We start from the raw sequence: 26,208 nt of genomic DNA, 5'->3' as shown, positions 1-26,208 counted from the left end.
CCTTTGTATTCAGTAAAGAGTTCGATAAATAAATAAATTAGAAATTTAATAGCATGACTGATCCAAACTAATTGATACAAGTACGGCTTAATAAAAAAAAAATAATTTTTTATTTTCTTGTTTTCATTGTTAGAACATTTACTATTTAACATTTTCTTTCATTCATTCATTAATGTTCTTCATCATTTTTACTTTTTCTCTTTCGTTCTCTCTCTCTCTCTAACTCTCTTTTTTTCGTCTCTCTTTATGTAATACACTATTCCCTCTCGCAAAGAAGAGTACAAATATGCACATGATCAGAATTCCAATGTCAAAGAGCTATCATTTCGTTAATTGTCGGAGCCTTTAGCGCTTTCACCTACTGTTTGATAAGTTGATTCAGGTTCATTTTCATTACCTTCGATACTGTAAGACTGATCTGTCGGAACTTCATAGCCGTCATTGGCCATTGCTTGCTCAACTGAGCTATTTCCAGGCCTCATCTTATCGTGATAGCTATTAGCATCCAATTTATCCGCCTCATCAACGCTTGTCTGAGTGGAAAGGCGGGAGTTGTCATTGTCTGTTGTGTCGTATTCTCCCGAAGGGGAAGCAAACGTATTTGGTATTTCGTATCCAGCTGTTTCCAAAGCGCTGTTGCTAATGTCTCTGTGTAAATTGCAGGAGTCACTGCTGATTTCTGTTTCCGAAATTCCTATTCCTGTACAATCTTCTACAGGCTGGTAGCACTCCGCGTAATTACTTGCGTCCGTGTAGGGACTAACGCTGGAGAGTGTATCATACAGGTTTTCGGAATCTCCTGCATTGGCAGAAGGCGTTCTGGGAATCTGAGGCAGCTCCCTGTAGTCATTCGTAACCAGATCGTTCATCTTTATATGTTCCAGAGCAACATTGCTGCCCACTGAGCTAACAACAAATCCGGGGGAGGCAGCCGCGGATGTGTACTGTTCACCTGCGTGATAGTCAAACGCCGAGTTAACCACTCCCTCGTCTGGATGGGAAGACGGACGTGCAGGCCTGAACAGATTGCGAAGCTGGCGGGATATGCCTCCGATGATCCCGCGTATGTTGTGGTGGAGGTCCTCCGTAGCACGGTAGGGCGGAGGGGGCTCGATGATGGATGACGTGACGGACACGGAGCGAAGAGGCGTTAATGACGCTGAACGATCATGACCACATTGCCTGGTCAAGCCCTTCCTTCGAGCTGGAACCACAACATACCTGAAAATAAATAGTTATCAAAATGTTTAGGCTCCAAATTTTAATCGTTCTGGTACAAATCTTGTATATGTTATTTCTCCCACTTCCCATTCTCGGATGAAGTTGAAAATGAGCATAAATATTCATTGTCAATGACAAAATAGGAATCAACTAACAAATTAACCAATAAGTTAGATAAATAACGGGAGACGAATCTTGCAGTTTTGACATATATATATATATATATATATATATATATATATATATATATATATATATATATATATATATCGGAATTTAGTTTTTTTTTGCTTTGATTTTGTTTATTTTAGGTGAGATTGTAATACCAAACCATCACTTGCCCCAGCTCAGCCAAGGGTTTTTGAGTTTAAAACCCCCTACCAGGGAGTTTTGAGTTTAAAACCCCTACCAGGGCGTTTTGAGCTTAAAACCCCTACTAGGGGGTTTTAAGTTTAAAATCCACTACCCACTAAACCAAAAAAAAATGCAAACGACAATCCCCAAACTCCAAAAGCACAGTTAAGGAAGATTTGATTTTAAAACCCCCTTCAAAATTTACGATGAACCCACTCTTCAATATAAAAAAAAAGTAAATTACACACTCAAAATTTTGACCCTCCCCCTCTTCAGTAGGGTTTGAAGCCAAAAAATACCTCTTCAATATAAAAAAAGCTAATTACGCACTAAAAATGTTATGAGCGTAGCTAAATTTGTTTTGACTCAGTTTTGAGTTTAAACCCCCCTTCAGCGGGGTTTGAAGGTAAAAAATACCGCTTTAATATTAAAAACAAAGCAAATTATACACTCAAAATTCTATGAATGTAGTCAAAGGGATTATGAGTTTAAACTCCCCTCCAGTGGATTTTGAAGCTAAAAAATACCTTTTTAATTAAAAAAAAAAAGAAAATTAAAAACTCCAAAATCTATGAGCGTAGCCAAAGGGGTTTTGAGTTTGAAGCTAAAAAATACATCTTCAATGTAAAAAAAAAAGCAAATTTTGCACTCAAAATGCTATGAGCGTTGCCAAAAGGGGTTTTGAGTTTAAATCCCCCTTCAGAGGGGGTTTGATGCTAAAAAAATTCGCTTCAATATAAAAAAAAAACAAATTACACACTAAATATATTTAAGAGTAGCCAAGCCAATTGTGGGTTTTGAGTTTAAATTCCTGTCCTACAGATAGCTTTTTTTTAAAGTTTAAAACCCCGCCAGATGGTTTTGAGTTTAAAATTCATTTACAGAGCGTTTTGAGGTGGAAAACCTTTATCTACAATATTATTCTAAAGCAAACTACAGTTACCAAATTCTATGACCGTAGCTAAATGGGTTTTTGAATTTAAAAATAAAAAAACAGCTCCAGAGATTTTTTAGTTTAAAACCCCCAACAGATCATTTTTGCGATAAAACTTCCCTTTTCGATATAAAATCTAAAGTAAACTACAATCACTTAATTCCAAGAGCGTATTCAAGAGAGGTTACACATTTCTACCAGTGGTGGGGCTCCATTAATAAAGTGCTGTGAAAAGTCATCTGCGAAATTGAAATGTGGCTCAACAAAGATGGCTAAGACAGATTTTAGGAGTCAGTTATAAAGATCGGGTCTAAATCAAAGAAATGCTATGCCGAACTGGGAGTAGACCCCTTAGTAAGACTGTGACAAAGCGTCGCATGAGTTTTGCGGGACATGTTTTCCGACAAAACGAATTACCTCATGGAGGTCCTCAGTGCAGGTGGGAAGACGCTTTATACATTACCAGTGACAGATTTTTGTGGAAACAGCTTGACGGCAAATGCGCCGAACGGCGCGGGAGGGTCTAAGTCAGTAAGAATAGCACATTAAGTTTTTGAAATAAATCTTTTTAATAGCAGGAAAATGCACTGTAGATACCTCAGAATAAGTATTTTGTTGGCTTTCAATACCAGAAATAGTGCTTGGCGGCGGGGCTCCGCCCCGCGCTGGGGGAGCTCCAAGCGCTCCCCAGACCCCCTTGCTAACGATGGCGGGGAGTCATCAATTTTTCCACTAACTCCAGGAAGAAATTCTAGGACACAATAAACGTCTTTCGAAAGAATAAAGGGTCAGAATGTAATAAAGATTATGTACACACACACACACACATACATACATATAAATATATTTTTTTCGGTGGGGGGCAGGGAGGGGGAAGAGACAAAAAATTCCCCCCCAAACCCCCACCCCACCCGAAAAAAAAATCCTGGCTACGCCCATGATATATAGTATATTTATAAATATATATTTATATTTAATTTATATATATATATATATATATATATATCTAAGGGGGATGAGTCATTATCTTTGTAAATTAGTTTTGGATAGTTTAAATTAAACAATAGGTAAAATCCCTTTCGCAATAGACTGTTTAAATTAGGTGTAAAGAAAACAAAAAGTCTTGCCTTAAGATGACCATAAATACAGTGTATGAGGCCACTCCAAGCAAGACCCCAATCAATATGAACAATAAACTGTAATCTTTCTCCGTTTCGTCTTCTGAAAGAAAAAAAAAACGACAGACAGTTGATAAAGGTTTATATAGAATTATTGAATCTAATGTGAACATTTCTCTGTCCATGGAAAATATTTAGCGTTTGGTCAGAAATGCTTCAAATGCCTCGATGGTTTATTTTTGTTGTCTTTGGATATCAACCCTAGCCAGATCCTCAATATGGACTTTTACTTTTTTTTTTTCAGACATCTTAACAAAAATATTTTGTTTGTTGTAAAGACCTGCGTACGTCCATAGAAAGCAACCGATTTTTTTTTTGACCAAGCTGATATCAACTCTGTCTGTATGTCTGTCTGTCTGGGTGGATTCTTCTTCACGTTTCTTTCTCTTATTTCTTATTCTCGGATCAAGTTTAAATTTTGCACAATTACTCTTTGTGGAAGAAAACCATGAAACAAAAAAAAAAGATTAACCAATTCATTAATTAATTAGTGGTAATTAATTCAATTTGTTTTATTTGAAAAAGAGAAGATAAACCTTGCATTGTTGAGAGATGGCAGCGAATGAACGGTCCTCTCCCTTTACTCAATATAAGCTTCTTTTATTTTCTTAAAAGTATTTTCATATTTTTGGGAGATTTCTCTTCTCCTTGCTATAATCCATAGCGCTTGCAAAGCGAGACATTCTAGCCAGTGGCTTTTGTTTATACACATGATCTAATCACGTGACTAGGGTAGTGGTAAGAGACATTTACGTAGGCAGTGTCAGTTTTACCACATTACTTTTTTTTTTCCTCCTATACGTCATTATACTGTAAGGGTTGTTGGCCGTAATTATTGTCATCTCAGCTGACCTCAACACTACAAGCTGCTGACCATCGGTCCAATTTTTTCATTTCTTGCTTGGTCGTCAATGTCGTCATCGAAACGTTGATTCGGGATTGATCTTCCAGCGAGACTAATCGATTTGACGTTGACTTTTTAAAGCGTCATTTATAATTCATTCTGCCATCAAAATGTTTTGAACTAGAAGTGAGCTGTTGGGACCAGCTGTCGTTCTAAAGTCTAAACCAATCACTAAGTACTCTGTTGTAGAAAGATTGCACGAATTCCCTTCTCATATACACAGGGCCGGATTTAAGGCATGGCAGTCACGGGGACTCCACAAGAAAGGTGTCTCCATTAAAGAGATAACATTTCCTTTCGCATTCAATCGCTGCTAAAAATTTCATCATTAAGAAGTGTACGCTTGTAGCATGCTCGGAATATGTAAATACATTTCCGGATTTACGACAGTGCGTCTACCAAGGGCCTTACCCTTCAGAAACTAAAAAATATACTTTTTTTTTAAAACTAAAATATGCATATTAAATAATTTTCTCAAAAGGAAATTGAGATTAAATCATAAGAACTATGTTTCTTTCTTCTAAAATAACAATCTTTTAGATATAAGTATTTTCATTCATAAGTAGATCTTTAATCATGCTTCGGAAAAAAAATCAGGGGCCTTAAATCCGCCCTGCATAAAGACAATCCTTATAAATAAAATGTTAAGTGGCATAAACAGCTAGGCTACCTATCAATGGAAGATGACCAGATTTCTTGTTTAGCTGAGTTATGTTCCACGAGCTTCTATAGGCAGGGAGGAATCCTTATCCCTCCCCATCATGTCTGCAAATTAGCGTAATGAGCAGGCTATAGTGAAACATGCACTACACAAAAGCAATTTTATTTCTCCGTGACAAGCGCTATAATTGTGTGTATAAATGGTAGCCATAAATGGTAGCCACAAAGGGGAAAGTTAACAAACTTTGAATTAAAATTATTAAATTAAAAAAAAAATGATCCGTACCAACATATGAAGTTCTAAAAGCCAACTTGACTCCGCCGCCAGCGTGCAGCACGTTCGGACCGGAAGTGAACACCACAGTCATGTAAACGGAAGTGCTCGTGAAACTCGTGGTGGTCACCTGATCGCATATTTTGGCTATTCTTTCGTCGTCGTAATTCGTCTTCCCTGAAAAAAAAAAGGAAAAGAAAATCAATACCAATGAATACCAAGAAAATAACAAGAAGGTAACATTTTTAAGTGCCCCCGTAAAGGAAAAGGCCGCTAATGGTGACATACAGTTAGTCTGTTTACATGTCATATACTTATATGCTTAGCGACGCACTACAGTTGACGAAATAACAAAGCAACATTTAGTGATGCCACGGATAGTGGGTTTAATTTGTTTATATAATATTTTAGTCAGTTGGCATTAGAGACTTGAGGTGACAACCTCGATTAACGACATTGACTTTCACTGTGGCCCTTACTTTATTAAACTTCAGTTGAATTGTTAAGCCGTCTGGACCTAGTCTTTCACGTGTAGTTGGAATTGTGTCATGTCTGTTGAATTCGCAATTTGAACGTACGTCCGAACAAGACACATCTCCTGAGTAACTGAAGCTATACACACAGCAGAGGCATCTTATTGCTGCAAGGAGTCTATAACTATAACAGTTATTTGCGGCTTGGTACAACGGCTACTTGTCATCTGAAAGACAACCTGCACCCATTAAACGAAGTGGTCGTCTTCTTTCCATTAGGACTAAAACAGAAAGATTTAAAAACTCCTTCATCCCACTGCTGGTCAGAGTGTTACAAGATCATCTGTCGTCATCGAGAAGTACATAGAAGTCGAATTTATTAAGCGCTGGTTGTAAGTGTGTATGTGTTTCATGTGTGAATGTTGTTTGTATTTGCATCTATATTGTTAATGTACAGTAGTTACGCTGAGGTTGTCAATTGTAGTCAAACTGAATTTCTATTTGATTGGATCAATTTAAATTCTTATCTTATTTTATCAATTGTACTACCTAAACGTCAACGACTACGAATTTTTTTTAATTTCCAAAGCCTTTCCCGGGTTTGGGTTTAACGAACGATTAGACCACAAAAAAAAAAAAGATAATTTTATTGGTCAAAACAAATGGAAATTCAGTTTGACTACAATTGTCATCCTCAGCATAACCAAGCCCAATCGTCATAAAAGGCCTGAACAAATTACAGATCTGTAGCAACGAGCTATTGCTCTAAACTGTACACAGGTTGCGACGTTTCAGGTCAGTATTCAGGCGTTTTATAACAATTGGTCCTTGAAATAGCTCCTATAACAATAACAATATAGATGCTAACACGAGCAAAATTAATGTACAAAACACATGCAAACACAAACACACAACCAGTGCTTTATAAATTAGACTTCTATGTACTTCTTGGTGAAATGACCTCGAAAACCCTATCTGAAGGTCGGAGAAACAGAGACCTTGAAACATCCTGACTGAAGGTCGGAGAAACAGAGACCTTAAAACACCCTGACTGAAGGTCGGAGAAACAGAGACCTTGAAACACCCTGTCTGAAGGTCGGAGAAACAGAGACCTCGAAACACCCTGACTGAAGGTCGGAGAAACAGAGACCTCGAAACACACTGACTGAAGGTCGAAGAAACAGAGACCTCGAAATACCTTGACTGAAGGTCGGAGAAACAGAGACCTTGAAACACCCTGACTGAAGGTCGGAGAAACAGAGACCTTGAAACACCCTGTCTGAAGGTCGAAGAAACAGAGACCTTGAAACACCCTGACTGAAGGTCGAAGAAACAGAGACCTTGAAACACCCTGTCTGAAGGTCGGAGAAACAGAGACCTCGAAACACCCTGACTGAAGGTCGGAGAAACAGAGACCTCGAAACACACTGACTGAAGGTCGAAGAAACAGAGACCTCGAAATACCTTGACTGAAGGTCGGAGAAACAGAGACCTTGAAACACCCTGACTGAAGGTCGGAGAAACAGAGACCTTGAAACACCCTGTCTGAAGGTCGGAGAAACAGAGACCTCGAAACACCCTGACTGAAGGTCGGAGAAACAGAGACCTTGAAACACCCTGTCTGAAGGTCGGAGAAACAGAGACCTCGAAACACCCTGACTGAAGGTCGGAGAAACAGAGACTTTGAAAAACCCTGACTGAAGGTCGGAGAAACAGAGACCTTGAAACACCCTGACTGAAGGTCGGAGAAACAGAGACCTTGAAAAACCCTGTCTGAAGGTCGAAGAAACAGAGACCTTGAAACACCCTGACTGAAGGTCGGAGAAACAGAGACCTTGAAACACCCTGTCTGAAGGTCGAAGAAACAGAGACCTTGAAACACCCTGACTGAAGGTCGAAGAAACAGAGACCTTGAAACACCCTGTCTGAAGGTCGGAGAAACAGAGACCTCGAAACACCCTGACTGAAGGTCGGAGAAACAGAGACCTCGAAACACACTGACTGAAGGTCGAAGAAACAGAGACCTCGAAATACCTTGACTGAAGGTCGGAGAAACAGAGACCTTGAAACACCCTGACTGAAGGTCGGAGAAACAGAGACCTTGAAACACCCTGTCTGAAGGTCGGAGAAACAGAGACCTCGAAACACCCTGACTGAAGGTCGGAGAAACAGAGACCTTGAAACACCCTGTCTGAAGGTCGGAGAAACAGAGACCTCGAAACACCCTGACTGAAGGTCGGAGAAACAGAGACTTTGAAAAACCCTGACTGAAGGTCGGAGAAACAGAGACCTTGAAACACCCTGTCTGAAGGTCGAAGAAACAGAGACCTCGAAACACCCTGTCTGAAGGTCGAAGAAACAGAGACCTTGAAACACCCTGACTGAAGGTCGGAGAAACAGAGACCTTGAAACACCCTGTCTGAAGGTTGGAGAAACAGAGACCTTGAAACACCCTGTCTGAAGGTCGAAGAAACAGAGACCTCGAAACACCCTGTCTGAAGGTCGAAGAAACAGAGACCTCGAAACACTCTGTCTGAAGGTCGGAGAAACAGAGACCTTGAAACACCCTGTCTGAAGGTCGAAGAAACAGAGACCTCGAAACACCCTGTCTGAAGGTCGAAGAAACAGAGACCTCGAAACACTCTGTCTGAAGGTCGGAGAAACAGAGACCTCGAAACACTCTGACTGAAGGTCGGAGAAACAGAGACCTAGAAACACCCTGACTGAAGGACAAAGAAACAGAGACCTCGAAACACCCTGTCTGAAGGTCGGAGAAACAGAGACCTCGAAAAACCCTGTCTGAAGGTCGGAGAAACAGAGACCTCGAAACACCCTGACTGAAGGTCGGAGAAACAGAGACCTCGAAACACCCTGACTGAAGGTCGGAGAAACAGAGACCTCGAAACACCCTGTCTGAAGGTCGGAGAAACAGAGACCTCGAAACACCCTGACTGAAGGTCGGAGAAACAGAGACCTCGAAACATTCTGACTGAAGGTCGGAGAAACAGAGACCTTGAAACACCCTGACTGAAGGTCGGAGAAACAGAGACCAATCGTTATAGAAGACCTGAACACTGAGATTTTGATTCAGAGTTTTCCTTCTCTCGGGCAAGTAACCAACCACGGCTAATGTTCCCCTTCTGCCCAAAGCTTTCTGGTTAAGAAGCCATGCCTTTCAATCTTCTCTTTAAAGTCTTAACAGTTCAGCCAGGATCAGTATCAGAACCCCCACCACATGAAGGCCACAATGTCTCTTTATTAAAGCGATGAGCTTGCACTTGTAAACAACTCTATCCAAGCGCTGGACATTATTTGGGACCTACCATCGTATATGTATAGACCGAAACTGGTGCAATCATGAGATCCTCTCATCTTGGCGTCCAGTATATCCAAGATGACCGTATGACCTGGGGGTGCCTTGATCAACCATTTACAGTTGACACTCCTGGATAGAATGAAAAAGAGTATCTATTAACAGACCAAAACAATATATTTTTAAAATGCTGGACACCGTTGGGCGTTGTTAGAGTTAGGGGCTGGGTAGTAGTGTTATATAATGATACCTACTTATTTTTCAATCCGTACAATTTCTTTTATAGTTAAAAAAAAGGTGGTGGGTGACTAAACACGTTAAGTTTACTTTATTATTTAAACATAAGCAGGGATTGTTTAAAAATATAAATATTAGGTATAATTGTTTTCATTTGTACCTGGCATACATATCGCTCACCAATTTGTACCTGGCATACATATCGCTCACCAAACACTTTCGTTTACCGAAAGGGAGAGAGAAAGAAAGCAAGACAGAGAGAGAAAGAGAGACGTGAAAGAGAGAGAAACGGAGAAAGAGGAAAAAGAGAGTAAGGAACTGAGAAAAGAGAGATAGAAAGAGAGGAAAAGAGAAAGAACAAAGCGAGTGAGAGATAAAGAGAGGGAAAAAAAAAGAGAGAAAACAAGAAAAAAAAATCTGTCTGCACATAATGTCAACAACTTACGTTGCCACATCAACAGGGTAGTAAGGGGAGACAATGACTTGTGAATGTTGATGAGCGTTCACAACTTTTGTCTTCTCCTTGTAGCAATGAGTAAACTCTATAAAAAACATGAAAATAAAAATAAAGGAATAAGAAGAGATTTATAGTTACAACAAGGTATGGCATACATTAGCTACTTATTTATTTTTTTAAATATTCAATTCAAATTATACCCCGGTTCGCACATTAAGAAAACTGAGCAATTCCTGAACCCTTCCATATTATCATTCACAACAGCTACCATGGTATAATTCAAACACTCCTCTGAATCAGCCGCTGTCCTTAACAGAATATAAAGAGAGGCCGACCCACTTTCCACGTTGGACTACCACTTTTTCGAGCTCCCTCCACTGTACATTGAAGATAATTTATGACAGTGTCATGTCTTACAATATGGACCGAACCAGATCATCCTTGGTCTCATCACAGTATTGAGGAGTTCCTCCATTTTACCAGCAAGAGAACAATTTAGTTGATGATAAATAGTTCATTACCTTTTAAAGAAGCATCTAAATGCTTTAATATTAAATCTACTTGTCATAGAGCCTACGACATATTTAAACCGGCCTTGCTAACTCAGCTAACGTAAACACAACACAAAAGGTTTTTTGTTTTTTTAACCTTTTCGGTTTCCCAGCGTTTCCATGTGTTTTGATTAGTGAGAATATCTCACAACTAAAGACACTAAAACTGTACTCAGGACGAAGATGTACTTTACATTTTTCCATATCCTAGTGATGTTTTTTTTACTGTCGACCTGAATTAGATCAACCTAGATCTGACAAAACAGAATGTAGGCCTGATCAGGATATTATGCTATGCAGATTCTAACAGGAGAGTGAAGATTGCATCCTGGTTGACAAAGGGAAATTCTCCTTAATACTACTTTAATAGTATATATAACTGAACACCAATTGGGAAGAGACTGCAGGCATTGCTGTAGACCAATTGGGAAGAGACTGCAGGCATTGCTGTAGACCAATTGGGAAGAGACTTCATGCATTGCTGTAGACAATTTGGGAAGAGACTGCAGGCATTACTGTAGGTTAATTGGGAAGAGACTGCAGGCATTGCTGTAGACTAATTGGGAAGAGACTGCAGGCATTGCTGTAGAAAATTTGGGAAGAGACTGCAGGCATTGCTGTAGACCCATTGGGAAGAGACTGCAGGCATTGCTGTAGACCAATTGGTAAGAGACTGCAGGCATTGCTGTAGACCAATTGGGAAGAGACTGCAGGCATTGCTGTAGGCTAATTGGAAAGAGACTGCAGGCATTACTGTAGGTTAATTGGGAAGAGACTGCAGACATTGCTGTAGACTAATTGGGAAGAGATTGCAGGCATTGCAGTAGACTAATTGGGAAGAGACTGCAGGCATTGCTAGAGACCAATATTATGGAGACAGCTTGCTGCCCAATGCGCTGAACGGAGCGGGATAATCCCAGTAATTAAGAAATTAATTCAGATTACTGCAGTTGGAGGGGAATGCACATCAACTTTAAGGTGTTCTAAAATTTGTTGACATCCCGATTCGCCATTGTCTTAATCACTACCAAAACGAAACTATGCATATACAAATTTTAATATAAAACGTTCTGTTTAGCAGTTCATGTGACCTATTCTATTTCTGTCGTAAGGTATGAACCAGATCAGTGATCCTCAATATGAGTCTTGCTTACAAGTGAGAATTGGCTACTATGCCAAATAGATCAGCGCTTGACTTCCGGAGCAAGAGTTATTGATTTGAAATCCTGGTTAGGTGAAGTTTTTAAGGCCTGGTGTGTACCGAGCATAAGTAATGACGTGCCTGACACTGTCGAGTCCTTTAGTAATGTATACAAAACATAAGTGATAATGTTTCCTCATGTCCTTAACAATGAGGTAAAAATTAAAGGTACCAATTCTTGACCTTGCGATCTATGGTGTCAGAAGATGTAAAGCTCGTTTATTTTTATGACCAATGGTTAACGAGGGTGCCTAGTGGCCAGCATGATGACCAACCACCTTCAGTTACTCATTATATCTGGGTGATGTAGAGGCGTCCTAAAACCCGGAATTTTAAAAGCCCAGTCTTCATCGAAATGGAAGCCAAGCGCTCTACCAATCAGCTGCCACCTACCAACAATAACAACGTAAATCCTACCAGTTGAGTAACTAGGGTGGGGGGGGGGAGGGGAGGGAGACTTTGAAAATTCCCCCACGACCCCACTTTAGGGGGGCCTCCAAATGAGTGTTTGAATTTTTTTTTACATTAAATATTACGCAAAATGCAGGGGCCTTCCAAAGAGATTAAGCCCATCGCCCCCAAACGATGACAAATTCCTAGCTACGCCACTGAATCCCACCCCACACACACGCAAAGAAAGCAATGATCTTCCACAACGAATTTAAATGTTAAATATATTACTAATATTTGAACGTTCTCTGATGTCATTCTTTATAAAAAAATAATTGCCTAGTTGAGTCATTAGCAGAATACAAATAAATTTAGAACCACTGACTATGATAGCGGAAAAAGAAAGAGAAAAAAAAAAACACGCTAAATCATAAAAACGACAAAAAAAACTCGTTTAATAAAACGTATGACGTATTTCCGGTGGAAAGGTTTTAACAATGTCATCATGAAGTCATATAAGGAAGTTGCTATCACTCAGAAATTAATATCGCGATACAAAAAAAAAATCTAATTTGAATACTGTAAGCATGTATATTTTTAGCGTACTTTGCTTAAAGAATGATTTCTTAACCAAGACTAAACATTGATCTACCTATCCTTGTCCAACATTAACTGTACAACAATCCCGCGCTAACAACAGCCGTCTAAACATTTCTGTCTATCAATCCTCGTCCAACAATCTTGTTCCAACGGTCTTATCTTATAATTTACCTCATCTTATAAATTACAGACGTTCCTTCTTAACAGAAGATAATTTGGTCATTGGTGTATCTATGTGTCAATCTGGTCGAGTAGTTTATTAGAGACTTGATTAAACCCAGTCCGCGCCCAACAATACTGTTCTAACAGTCTCCACTCAACAATCCTGTTTCAACAGTCCTCGCCCAACAATCCTGTTTCAACAGTCCTCGCCCAACAATCCTGTTTCAACAGTCCTCGCCCAACAATCCTGTTTCAATAGTCCTCATATTAAAATCCTGTTCAAATAGTCTCCACCCAACAATCCTGCTCCAGCAATCTACGACCATCAATCCTGTTCTAACACTCTCCACTCAATAATCATGTTCAACATTCCACACCCATTAATCATTTTTTAACAGTCCACGCCTAACAATCCTGTTTCAATAGCCCTCACATTACAATCCAGCTACACCAGTTCTTGACCATCAATCCTGTACTAACAGTCCCCGCCCATCAATCCTGTTTAAACATTCCCACCCTTGCTCCAAGAAAGGATTTTAGTCTTCGCGACAGAGAAGTTTTCAATATGTTTTACTTTATTTTGAGATCTCCCCCCTACTTGGGTACCTGGTCCAATGAGATCATAATAAAAGCACTTGCTCGTTGTGCAGGCGACACGACATTGGTAAGACCGTTGAATATAAGACAAGGGACATTTATTCGCATGCTCTCTGGTCGGTTAGGGTCTGAATGAGTAATTTATTTCACACTCAAATTACCTTTTACGGTTGTTGTTATTATAAAGCTTATATCAACTCGTTCCGTCGGTCTGTCTGTCTGTCTGTTTGTCTGTCTGGTACACGTTATTTTCCCCAATTCCCATTCTCGGATCAAGTGGAAACTTTGCACAGTTATACATTTTCCTTAATAAAACAAGAATCATTAAACAAAAATCAACAAATTAATTAATTATTTAATTAATGGTAATTATTTAATTTATTTTTATATAGAAAATGGAAATAAATATAACAGTATTGAGATATATGTCTGTAACTGTGCAGTTCTTCCTTTTATATGAGCTTTTTAATTTTAAGTATATATATATATAAGTATATATATAATTATATATATATATTATTTTCCTTTTTTTTTTAAACCTAAGACGATATTAATAAGGAAAGAGTAACTTTTTTTCCATAAGCATTAATATCAGCCTAAATACACACACACATGAAATAATTGTGTCAAAGCCTGACCGGAAGTGGGTCAGGAAAGAGCTTGTCGTGAGACGCTCAGGAGAGAGAAAGATGGCGCGAGTCAAAACACGAAACCGAATTCATTTTGTCTTTGTCACCATTATTGAAGAAAACAAACACAACAAACCAACTCAGCTTGGCCTGCTTCCTGTAGACATACATACTGTAAATATAAACGATTCATCTTAAGCAGACATTACTATAACGCGGAGTAGTAGTAGATAAGTATAACTAATACTTAGAACACCTAGACTAGTCTGATTGTACAGTGACGTAGCTAGGCTGGGGGGGGGGGCAAGTCCCCCTGGGCCCCTACTTGAGGGGTCCCCTAAAAGAATGTTCCACATTTTCTTTTACATTAAATATTAAACATTACGCCACTGCTATGTAAACTTGCTATTCACTTGGAGTCAAAAACTAGACAGCCCCCGCCCCCCCCGGTTCCCTAAATCCCTAGCTACGCCTCTGCTGATTGTCTTTTGTTATTAAACCAACGTGGTATGTTCTGAAGATAAAAGGAAGAAGCTTCGAGCACTGAATATGAGAGAATTAAAAAATGTTTCTTTTTTATGGACATCCACGCGCAAGATTTAATCTGTACAATTGATAAAGTTTTATTAAAATACTGCATTCAGTCTTTTTTTTTAATAATGTATTTGCAGTATTCGTAAAATCAAGCCTTGGTAAAATCTAGCATTACCAGTCTTTATGAAATCATGCAGTTCAAGTCTTTAGGAAATCCTGTAGCCCTAGTCTACGTTAAACCATTCAAAGTCTTAATAAAATCTTGCACTCACAGTTTTTATAAAATCTTGCACTCACTGTCTTGTTAAAATCTTGCACTCACAGTTTTTATAAAACCTTGCACTCACAGTTTTATAAAATCTTGCACTCACAGTCATGATAAAATCTTGCAGTCACAGTCTTGATAAAATATTGCACTCACAGCCTGATAAAATCTTGCAGTCAAAGTCTTGATAAAATCTTGCACTCACAGTCTTGATAAAATCTTGCACTCACAGCCTTGATACAATCTTGCACTCACAGTCTTGATAAAATCTTGCACTTACAGTCTTGATAAAATCTTGCAGTCACAGTCTTGATAAAATCTTGCAGTCACAGCCTTGATACAATCTTGCACTTACAGTCTTTTTAAAATCTTGCACTCACAGTTTTGATAAAATCTTGCACTCACAGTCTTGATAAAATTTTGCAGTCTTAATAGAATCTGGCGCTCTCAATCCGTACAAAATATTGCACTCATGGTATTTACAAAATATTGCACTCACAGTTTTTATAAAATCTTGCAGTCACAATCTTGATAAAATTTTGAGCAAAATCCTGTCTTCGTTCAAGATATCTTCATTGCTTTAACAGAATTAAAAGATCCTTATGAAACATGCTCCAAGAGCTAAGTATTTACTATTGAGCCTACTGTTTCTTTAGCCATTGAGTTTTACCCATTTAGACACCAAGTCCACTAGCTTTATCTAGCAAGTACGTGAACAATAGATTTATTCAACAATACAGAAAAAAATCATAGAAATAAAAAGAATAAGTACAAGAGGGGTGAGGGCGTTCCCTGCTTCCTGGACACCCTTGTGAATGAGAGTCTACTTAATTTTAGTCTTTATGTTGTGAGCCTTAGACCCTTCCTCTCCTATAATCCTTCAGACTCGCCCCTGACTTTTAGGACGTTTCCCGATCAAATTCAGACAACTTTTCTGTGGTCCAGGTAAAAAAAAAAACAACATGAGTCTACATTTGTCAGCTTAAGTTTTTTTTTAATCTGCTGACGTCACAGTTTAAAAAAACAACAAGTATAGGGTAAATTAAGCCTCTATTTTTAGCGGTTCCCAAAAGGGGAATAGACGCTATTCGTTTTGTGTGGTTTGTCTGTCCGTCCGTCAGTCAGTCCCGTTTAGATCTAGAAGAGAAAATGAAAATCGGACAACATGATATTTTAGATCATTTAAAGTTCTGATGCAATGGCTCCTTTTTCTTTTCCGAAAGTGAACCATTTAATTTTTAAAATTACATATGCAAGCAGATTAAAAAAAAAATACACCACTTTTCAATGAAAAACTTTAGGGGAGGTAAGTTTTTTAAAAAAAAGTCACAGACTTCTACAATAATAACTCAAGCTTCCTTCATAGACTGGCGCATTGGTACAAACAATTTGCGCCCAAGGTCACAATGGATGTGTGAACGGATCATTAGAAGATATCTTTCCATTTATTAACTTACTCATTGAATGGAAAACTGATTGAAGTGTTGGTTTTTTAAAAAGAACTTTGATACGAACTTCGTTCTAATTATACGTTTAAAAAAAAACGAAGTACTTTTATAGCGCGCAGTTTTGACATATCCTCATTATACACTTGTCAGTCTTCTGACAGCTTAGGGTTGCAGATTTATTCATTATGTAAGCAGTAGTATCACATTAAGAAGTGAATCGAATACGAAGAACATAGTAGGCCTACACCATTACCCGCTACTAAAAGAAATAGGCTACTATTCCTGATCATAACATTGGCTTAAATCTAGTAATTTAAGATTAAAGGTGTAAATTCATACGAATAGGCCTACTAGTTTAGATCTAGATTCTATATCAAGATTCTAGATCTAATTCTAGATATAGTTCTAGATCTAGTTCTAGATCTAGACTTCGATCTAGTTGTAGATCTAGTTCTAGATATAGACAGAGTCATAGATCTAAATCTAGTTCTAGATTCAAGATTTAGAACTAGGTCTAGATCTATCTAGATCGAAATCTAGTTTGTATGACAAATGGCAATGGAGATATTAATTTTTAGTTGCGAGGGGAAAGTCTTGTTCAAGTCTGTAGCTCACTACATAAAGTAGGTCAAGAATTATTTTTTTCATGTTGCCAATTTATCTAATTTTGTAAGAAGAATAAATCTTTTTAGTTTCTCTTTATTACATGTAACATGTTATTAATTTTGAATGCATGGATAACGATAATAATTATAATGACTAAAAAATAAGCTAAGCGTACGCTAAATGAATATATGGAGATGCTGTGGCTGAGGGGTAAAGTACTTGGAACTGGAATCCCGTGTTCGAATCCTGGTGAAGACTCTAGGTGGACCACTTTGGGGGCCTATTTTGAGTTTGTGTTTCCACACAAACTGTCTTTGTAATCTTGTTTTTTTTATCGTGTTGTCAAGTAATCTAATTTTGTAAGAAGAATAAATATTTTTTAGTTTCTCTTTATTACATTTAACATTTTATTAATTATAAATATATGGATAAGGTTAATATTTATTATTAAAAAAATATAAGTGTACGCGAAATGAATATATATGGAGGCGCGGTGGCTGAGTGGTAAAGCGCATAGCTTCCAAACTGGGGTCCTTGGTTCGAATTTAGGTGAAGAAGGGGATTTTAACAGTCGGGATCTTCAGGGCGCCTCTGAGTCCACCCAGCCCTAATGGGTACCTGACATTAGTTGAGGAAAAGTAAAGGTGGTTGGTCGTTATGCTGGCCACGTGACACCCTCGATAACCGTGGGCTATAGAAACAGATAACTTTTACATCATCTGCCCAATAGATCACTGGGTCTGAAAGGGGAACTTTTCTTAATGAATATATTTAAAAAAAACAACAACTTGTAATTGAAAAAGTACTTATGTTTGTTTAAAAATTCATTATGAAAGATTTTAACTTTAAAAGAGAATTTTTTAATATTATTATTATTAATATTATTATTTGAGTGCCCAATGATAATAAAATTGTATTACTTTCAACGATCAAAACAAGACTATGGCTTGAATATTCTTGGTCCATTGGTGAATTCGATGGGGGCAGCCTCTGAGTTTGTGTGATAATTACTTTCTGATCTTGTTCTTATTTTTTTTTTAAATTATCAGCAGATTTTCTTAATTCTGCTAATGAAATCAATTCGTAATTTATCAAAATTCATTTAGTTCAATGGGAAATAAATCTTAGACTGCATGTGAAGTTGAATTTAGTAGTTACTGTAAGCTACTGTCTTAGTAAGTCTCAGGTACCCAATTTTTTGTGTTAAGTACATGCGGAGATCTGTGCATCTCCTTAGTCACCTATCGCAGTGCTTAGTCACCTATCCCAGTGCTTAGTCACATATCCCAGTGATTAATCACCTATACCAGTGCTTAGTCACCTATCCCAGTGCTTAGTAACGTATCTTTGTGCTCAATAATCTATCCTAGCGCTTAGTTACCTATTCTAGTGCTTAGTAACATATTCTAGTGCTTAATAAAACTATCCTAACACTTAGTCACATATCTCTGCACATAGTAACCTATCCTAGTGCTTAGTAAGCATTCATAGTACTTAATAACCTATCCCAACGCTTAGTATCTTATTTCAATTATTATTACAGTTTGTTCTCTCCCTATCAGAAAATCTTTAATCCACTGATGCAGTGGACCATTAATGCCGAAATATTTTAATTTTTTAAGCAAACTATGGTGGTGAACTTTGTCAAAAGCCTTAGAAAAATCTAGTAAGATAGCATCTATTTGTTCACTATTATCTAAACCTTTTAAAAAAATCATCAATTAGTCCTATTAGTTGTGTTTCACATGATCTATATTTCCTAAAGCCATGCTGGTATGGTGTGAGGACATTATGTTTGTCTACGTGGTTTATGATGTTGCTACTTATTATATGTTCTAGGATTTTTATTTGTCTCCTATTCTAGCTTATCCTAAAAAGGAACAGGATCTCAGTGGTGACTGGGCACCATACTGACCTACTGAAGTGTCTTAGAAAAAAAAAACTCAGGCTTAGACTGCATGGCCATGTAAAGAGATCCCCGGGGTTCAGTGTTCGCAAAAGCGTTTCTCCAGGGAACAGTACCAGGGGAAAAAAGGAGAGACAGACAAAGCAAGCGATGGAAGGTCAACATCTAAGAATGGACGGGGACAGTCTTTGGAAAACAAAAGGAAATGGAGAGAGGCGGTTGACAGATCACGCGGGGTGCCCCAACGATTCGACAGTCATAGGGACAGGTGAAGGTGAATGTTGTTACTGTTAGTTAAATAAATGATGCTGCTGGTTCTAGGACTTCAAAGGTTGTCAAATACAAAGTTTTACATATAGATCTATATTCTATTAAAATGTTTTCTAAGTTTATATGGTGGATTGAATAAAGGCGTTCTTTCACATAGTCTACCCTCTTGACCTGTTTGCGAAAATATGGCTAAGAGATGAGTTAGCAAAAATATAAATGTTTTGATCTTCTCTTCTTTCAGCATGCAACTTAAACCAAAAAACGTTCGCAGTTGGGAGGGGGCTAGAAATGGGTATTCCCCTGTTTGTAGTAGCCAGGAGTGTTGACGTCACGATAATAATTCATCCGCGACACCTCGCGGACAGACCAGGTTACAATTTTTATAGGTCACTGTTAGGAGAGCACGAGTCTTATACAAGTTTTCTATTTCCTGAAGGTTATGGTGTGTAGATCAATCAACTGTCAGTCTTTGTTCAGTGTCTTCTATTTTGTATTAGGGGGGGGGGGTTGTCTGTGTTTTGTTTACGTACAGTTTCCGTGTCCCTTATCTCTCCATAAACTTTATCCCTGTGGTTTGTCCATTAGACTTGTCCATTATCCCTGTGGTTTGTCCATTACACTTGTCCATTATCCCTGTGGTTTGTCCATAAGCCTTGTCCATTATCCCTGTGGTTTGTCCATAAGCCTTGTCCATTATCCCTGTGCTAAGTTAACGCACTTTGTCCATGTTCAACGATCCTGTGTTTATGTTCTATATTTCTGGGCAATATCCCTTTGATGTGTCAATGATGTGCCCATTTACTTTGTATGTATACTACGTTCCTGTGACATGTCCAGTGACGTAACTAGGGTGGGGGAGGAGGGGGGAGAATTTAAAAATCCCTCAGACCCCCACTTGAGGGGGGCCCATAAATGAGTGTTTTTTACATTAAAAATTAAATATTACGTAAAATGCAGGGGTCCCCAAAGAGGTCAAGCCCCCCCCCGGGACCCCCAACGATGGAAAATTCCTAGCTACGCCCCTGGCCATGTTCATGTAACTTGTGTTCCTGTGCTATGCCTATGTGATGTGTCAATGTGCTGTGTTTATGTTCTGTGTCCATATGCTATGTCCCTATGCTATATCCCTGTGTTACGTCCATTTTATGATTTCATATGTCCATGTGCTATGTCCATTTTATGATTTCATATGTCCATGTGCTATAACCCTGAACTCTTCAATGTGCTATATCAATGCTCTATGTCCTTGCACTTTGACCAAATACTTTTTTCTGTTTGCGTCCTTTCTTCCTTTCACATATGGCTCAGTCTCAGTAAGTCTGCTATGTATTGACGTCTGCTATGAAATGACGTCTGCTCTATAATGACGGCTACTCTCTAATGACGTCCCTGTGTAATGAATCGACTTTGTAATGACGTCTGCCGTGTAATGACGTGTTATTTTTAAAAATCTCTAACCTGGTACTGCTTCCACCCTTAACTTGAAGCCACTACTTCCAGCTCCCGACGACTTGAAGACCAGGTACAGCCTCTCTTTGGGGCTGACGAATATCATCGGGTTACCTTGACATATCCTACCCAAGAGCTTTGGACTTGTTCGGAACGCTGCATAGTCAGAACAAAAATATACATTTAGTATTAATAGTACATATCAGTCTAATAAATATAATAAACAAAATACTTTTAACTTATATGTAAAGCTGAAAAAATAATCTCTCTATCTCTCTATCTATCTATACATCTATAAGTAAATTAATATATATATATACACTGTGCTTTTTTGTGACAGTACGCACCAGCATGGGAAAAAGTATTACTTTTCTTGTATTTTAACGTTTATTATTAATTTATTAGTAGTTAAAAGTTAGGTAATCCATCCCTTAGTACCATCACCTATTGTTTCTTAAAGCATTATCCTTCCAGATAGTGCATGAATTTTCTCGTAACTAGGTTACGTTGTTTTGCAGTTTTTTTTTTTTTTAAGCTTTGGGAAGACAACATAAAAGAATGGACAGGCCTGAAATTGAAAGAAATTCTATTCAAGGCAAAAGACAGAGAGGAATGAAGACGGTCAAACTATCGCGTGGTGCCCCAACTGTTCAACTAAGACATAAGTAAAGGTGAAGGTGATTATTATTCTTTATTTATGACTGGACACAATGTCAAAAGTTGAGAAGACGTTATCTGTGGAGATTCCGAAACAAAATATTTAATTTGAAAACTAAAAGTTCATGGGCCGGTCAACTTTGAAGAACTAGTTTGTTACAAGTTTATAGACCAGGTTACGAACAATAGTTTACCTTGTATTATAACTGTAGTATATGTTTAATAATTTTATAGTGTCTTTTGTAAAGAGAATCTTGAAATAAATACACAGTTTTACAAAAGCTAGCACACACATTCCCAGGACCGGATTTAGACTTGATAAGGCCCTAAGTTATTCGAGATATGAGGTCCCTTGTAATAAAAAATCAACATAATGCAATTTATTTCTGTGCTTTTCCTTTAAAACAATATTTTTGGGGCCCTACGTCAAGTAGGGGCCCTACGTCAAGTGCCGTCTCCTACATTTTTTGTTTATTCTCCAACATTCTTCATTCATTCCTTTAGTCTTATTTCTGACACCAATTCCATTCACCGTTTCAGAACCCTTCCATTCATACAATCGAATCAACACAGGCAACATAAAAAGCTTTTATCAACTCATTAGGTCATTATGTCTGTCTGTCTTGTACAAATCTAGTACACATTATTTCTACCACTTCCAATTCTAGGATCAAGTTGAAACTTTGCACAATTATTACATGTCGATGACAACATAAGAATCAATAAAAAATTAACCAATTAAATTATTAATTAGTGGAAATTAATAAATTAATTTTGTTAATATAGAAACAGCTGCGTTATTGAAACAGAAATAGTACTGCTCTTTCCCTTTACATAATCTTTGTTCTAAAAAGTACTGTTTATATTTTGCTTTTTTTTTTAATTCTTAATCGTCACTTGTTTAAGGAGTCATAGCCTGACTATAATTAAGTCAAAAGATAAATAACTCAAACTATTACGTCTATAAAATGTGGTCTTTTAATAGTCCACATACGTAAACAGATAATTACCAGTGATTAAACTTTGTATCAGATCCTCAAAAAAAAAATCTAGCTTATTAGTCAGAAAGTTGCCAGATGGATCAGATCTTCACCAGGAATTTAAATGTCAATCACTCTAACTTGAATTAACTATCAATTACTCTAACAGAAATTCACTATCAATCACTCTTACAGGAATTCAATATCAATCACTCTAACATGGATTTACTATCAATCACTCTAACATGAATTCACTATCAATCACTCTAGCATGAATTCACTATCAATCACTTTGACATGAAATCACTATCAATCACTCTAACATGAATTCACTATCAATCACTCTAACATGAATTCACTATCAATCGCTCTAATATGAATTCCCTATCAACCGCTCTAACATATTAATTACTTTAACAGGAATTCACTATCATTCACTATAACATGAATTTACTATCGATCACCCTAACATGAATTCACTATCAATCACTCTAACATGCATTTAATATTAATCACTCTAACATGACTTCACTATCAATCACTCTTACATGACTTCACTATCAATCACTCGAACATGACTTCACAATAATCACCCGAACATGATTTCACTAAACTTCACATTACGTCCTTTTCTCACCATCATAAACTTCCAGGCTGGTCGTCTGCTCCTCGCAGGACAAGTTGACCTCCTGCACTTTGACGTGAATGATGTTCCCCGAGTTAAATTCCGTGATGAAATCATAAAAGCAGTGGACGTGTCTGTAAGAATGACATCACCATGGTCAGTTGATATTTAAATAGATGTATTGGAAAGTTTTATAGACATGTATATATAAAACAAATACATGCACGAACTGTGGCAAACTCTGCCGCTCCAGAATTGGTTTGATCAATCATTCCAGATTCTGCCAAAATTAGGGACTAATCTGGAAGCATCCATTGTCTTCTGAGATAGATGGGGCCATATCTATATAAGATAGCTAGCTAGCTAGCTCGATAGATAAATAGATATTTTATAAAGGAAATATTTGACATATTTAGCTCAGTTGTACTTTTTAAATAAAGATTTCACAGATCTTCCCAATTTGCAGAAAATGTTGGGATCAGAAAAAAAAAATCGAAGGAAAGTATTGTGTTGTTTAATCCTAGTTAACGCTATTTCTTTGAATGCTTTCATCTTTTCTAGGCAAATTACTTCGGCTCTAACGACTCACTTCTTCATAAAATCACATTCACTAAATGATTTGCTATGGCTTGCAATTAAGTTTGACAAAATGTAGCTTGCTTTCACTACAGACTCACTCTCGTTGTTCAGTTTAGCTAATACTATTTTTTAATTCAATTAGCTTGTCATTTCTTATTTTCCAGCGTAATAATTTAACATTATTTAGATATTTTTTAGGTGGCCAATTGGGCCGCATGTAAAGTGGTCGAGGGCCGCATGCGGCCCCCGAACACCGTGTTTGACATGCCTGATCTAGAGAAAGTTCCCATTTACCTGGTAAAGTTGTAAGGATAACTGTAGGACACCACATCAATGGCCTGGCCAGTTTTGACCACATACTTCTGGTTACACTCAGCATCTGAATAATGAAGTTAATCCAATTATCATTATGGTGGGGGATATTATTATTTGCTTATTTTCTCTTGGCAAACAAATTATTTGGGGTAGTGAGTTAGTTTCTCCTTATATATTTTATGCATTTTGCATAGTGCCTATTCAAAAATGTTATTTTGAAAAATAATTAGATATAAGCAACCTAAATCGCTACCCCATATTTGTAACATTTAGAAGACTAAAGATAGTTGTTACACGGACATGATATATAGTGTCTGTTGATGTATACTCGACTTTTATGACACCTCAGCTCAAGTCAAATCTCTAATTAATTAGTCAGGCCTACATCTTTTGAATATTTCAATAGATGAAGAATACTTGTTTTTTTACTTTACAAGATACATCTTTGGTAAGTAATTTTACGGCAGATTTCAATTAAATGTATAAATGTCAGTTTTTTTTGGAACGAAATAATTTTGACTACCTAAATTATGTAATAAAAATATGTAAAGATTTTTATCGCACGCATCAGTGAACCATACTTGTTCATGGGAAGCTGGAGTAAAATGTGCAATCGTTAAAGTTCCTCCATAACCAAATACAACGAAATATTGTCAAGCGATGTCTTTAGAATAACAATCGAATTAGATTTGGGAATAATACAACCAGTGAGGCTGTGACGCACTATGAAAAAAATCCTGGCACGAATCCTGGTACTTACTTGACGGGTCCAGAAGCGAAGCCACAACAAGAATCCACAGCATCTTGACTTTGTGACAAGGGGCGAGCACCACTTCTTCACAAGTCCAGGCGGCTGTCCTTTCTGAAGTGAAACCTCACCTAGGGCTCAAATCACCTGACGTTACGTGACGTCATCATGACAGGTAAAAATAACTCTTCAGTTTCTCCGCCGTTGGGCTTAATTTGTCTCAACGACAGGAAATATAATAGAACTATATTTGAAACAAAAAAAGTTATACTTGGTTGGTTGTAATATTAATTATAATGTTTATATGATTATTATTTTAAATTTCTTTATAACAAGGTTTTGTGCACGGGCAAAGATAAAAAACTTTGAATTTTATTTGCATTAGTAGCCCAATTCTCCTTCTTTCTCTTGAAATCATTTATAAAAGCATTATTGGCATAGTGGCTCGTAAACCTTAAGAGAAAGAGAAAAAAAAAAGAATACTTTTTAAAATCAAGCTCAAATTAACGGCAATATAAACAGTGCCTCCGCCCAGCAATTAACTATTGCTCCATCCCAGGCCCTCAGCCAAAAATGAGGGCCTCCGCCTAGAAAATAAATTCTAAACAACTTTTGAAAATATACATAACACATAAAAAAGTAGTCTAATATTTCCTTACCGTATTATTAATTTAGGGCAATTTTATTATAGTCAAAAGAGGATATGTGGCCAAGAGGATAGGTGTCCAAGAGGAAAGGTGACCAAAACAAAATCCTTCCAGGCCCCTACTTACTTAAACACGGCCCTGCCTTTTTTTTCATAGAGAAAATAAGATAGTGTAGAGTGAGAAATGTATACTTTTAGATTATATAGAGCTGTGCATTCGACAATTATACCGGAAGTAAGAAACCCTCTTTAGTCTAAATTTAGGTGTTGATATGTTTATTTCTGACTGCGAGATCAAGTAAAGCTGGCTTTCAAAAGAGACGGAGAATTCTTACAAGTCAGCAGGACATACATTTAAGACCCAAAGCAGGCACAAACGATAACTTTAAAAAGGTTCCCAGGCAGACAATAGTTTTGTCTACGTCAGATGGGATAAAATATACAGGTCGCAGATGGATCTAGATCTAGAAGCCTCGTGGACTATTGCACCTGCCCTTTATCGTCGAAATCATGGACATTCGCTTCTTGTTGTTACGGACTTACGATCTAGCACAATAGTGGAATTAAGAATAAGAATGATACTAGAACGTTAAGCAGTAGAAAAAAATAGATAAATGAAATCTTTTTTATTCTGGAGGATATTTATAAAATCTGATGACAACACCAATATTTATTTATAATGAGCTTTACTAAGTTTAGTTTTTTAATGTCTTTCATTTGTTAACTCTTTCTCACCAGACTGACTATAAAAACGTTGATTTGACCCCATTAAATTAAATTAATTTTTGGCTCTATAAACTTTAATTTGTGTGATATAAAAAGAGCACGCATCCTTCTATAATTATATACCTAATATAACATTTCCTGATTACATTCTAAAAAAGTTATTGAAGTTTAATCATAATATGGCGGTGAAACACAAATGAGCAGAATGAATCTGAGCGTGGACAATAATTACGGAGAGAAAGAGTTAAGGACGATCAAACATATTTCCTACTTTACGTCTGCATACACCCGTAAATAATGTTTTCTTTTGTTTCTTAGG

At 37.4% G+C, this 26,208-nt stretch overlaps 1 protein-coding gene across 1 annotated transcript; it reads right to left on the bottom strand.

Moving 5' to 3' along the window:
- Positions 1-91: 91 nt before the first annotated feature.
- LOC106051969 (neuropilin and tolloid-like protein 1) lies at positions 92-24,688 on the bottom strand. The gene is made up of 9 exons (XM_056016438.1): positions 24,530-24,688; positions 23,749-23,833; positions 22,888-23,009; positions 20,623-20,769; positions 9,994-10,090; positions 9,322-9,443; positions 5,538-5,702; positions 3,637-3,730; positions 92-1,221 (listed from the first exon to the last, which is right to left on the bottom strand). Exons 1-9 carry the CDS (start codon positions 24,570-24,572, stop codon positions 330-332), a joined length of 1,767 nt encoding a protein of 588 aa, XP_055872413.1. The 5' UTR covers positions 24,573-24,688; the 3' UTR covers positions 92-329.
- Positions 24,689-26,208: the final 1,520 nt, after the last annotated feature.

The sequence above is a fragment of the Biomphalaria glabrata genome, chromosome 17, assembly GCF_947242115.1.
Source record: "Biomphalaria glabrata chromosome 17, xgBioGlab47.1, whole genome shotgun sequence".
Lineage (NCBI taxonomy): Eukaryota > Metazoa > Mollusca > Gastropoda > Planorbidae > Biomphalaria > Biomphalaria glabrata.
Note: the sequence above shows the minus strand (reverse complement) of the source record. Positions and strands in the feature narration are given on the sequence as shown.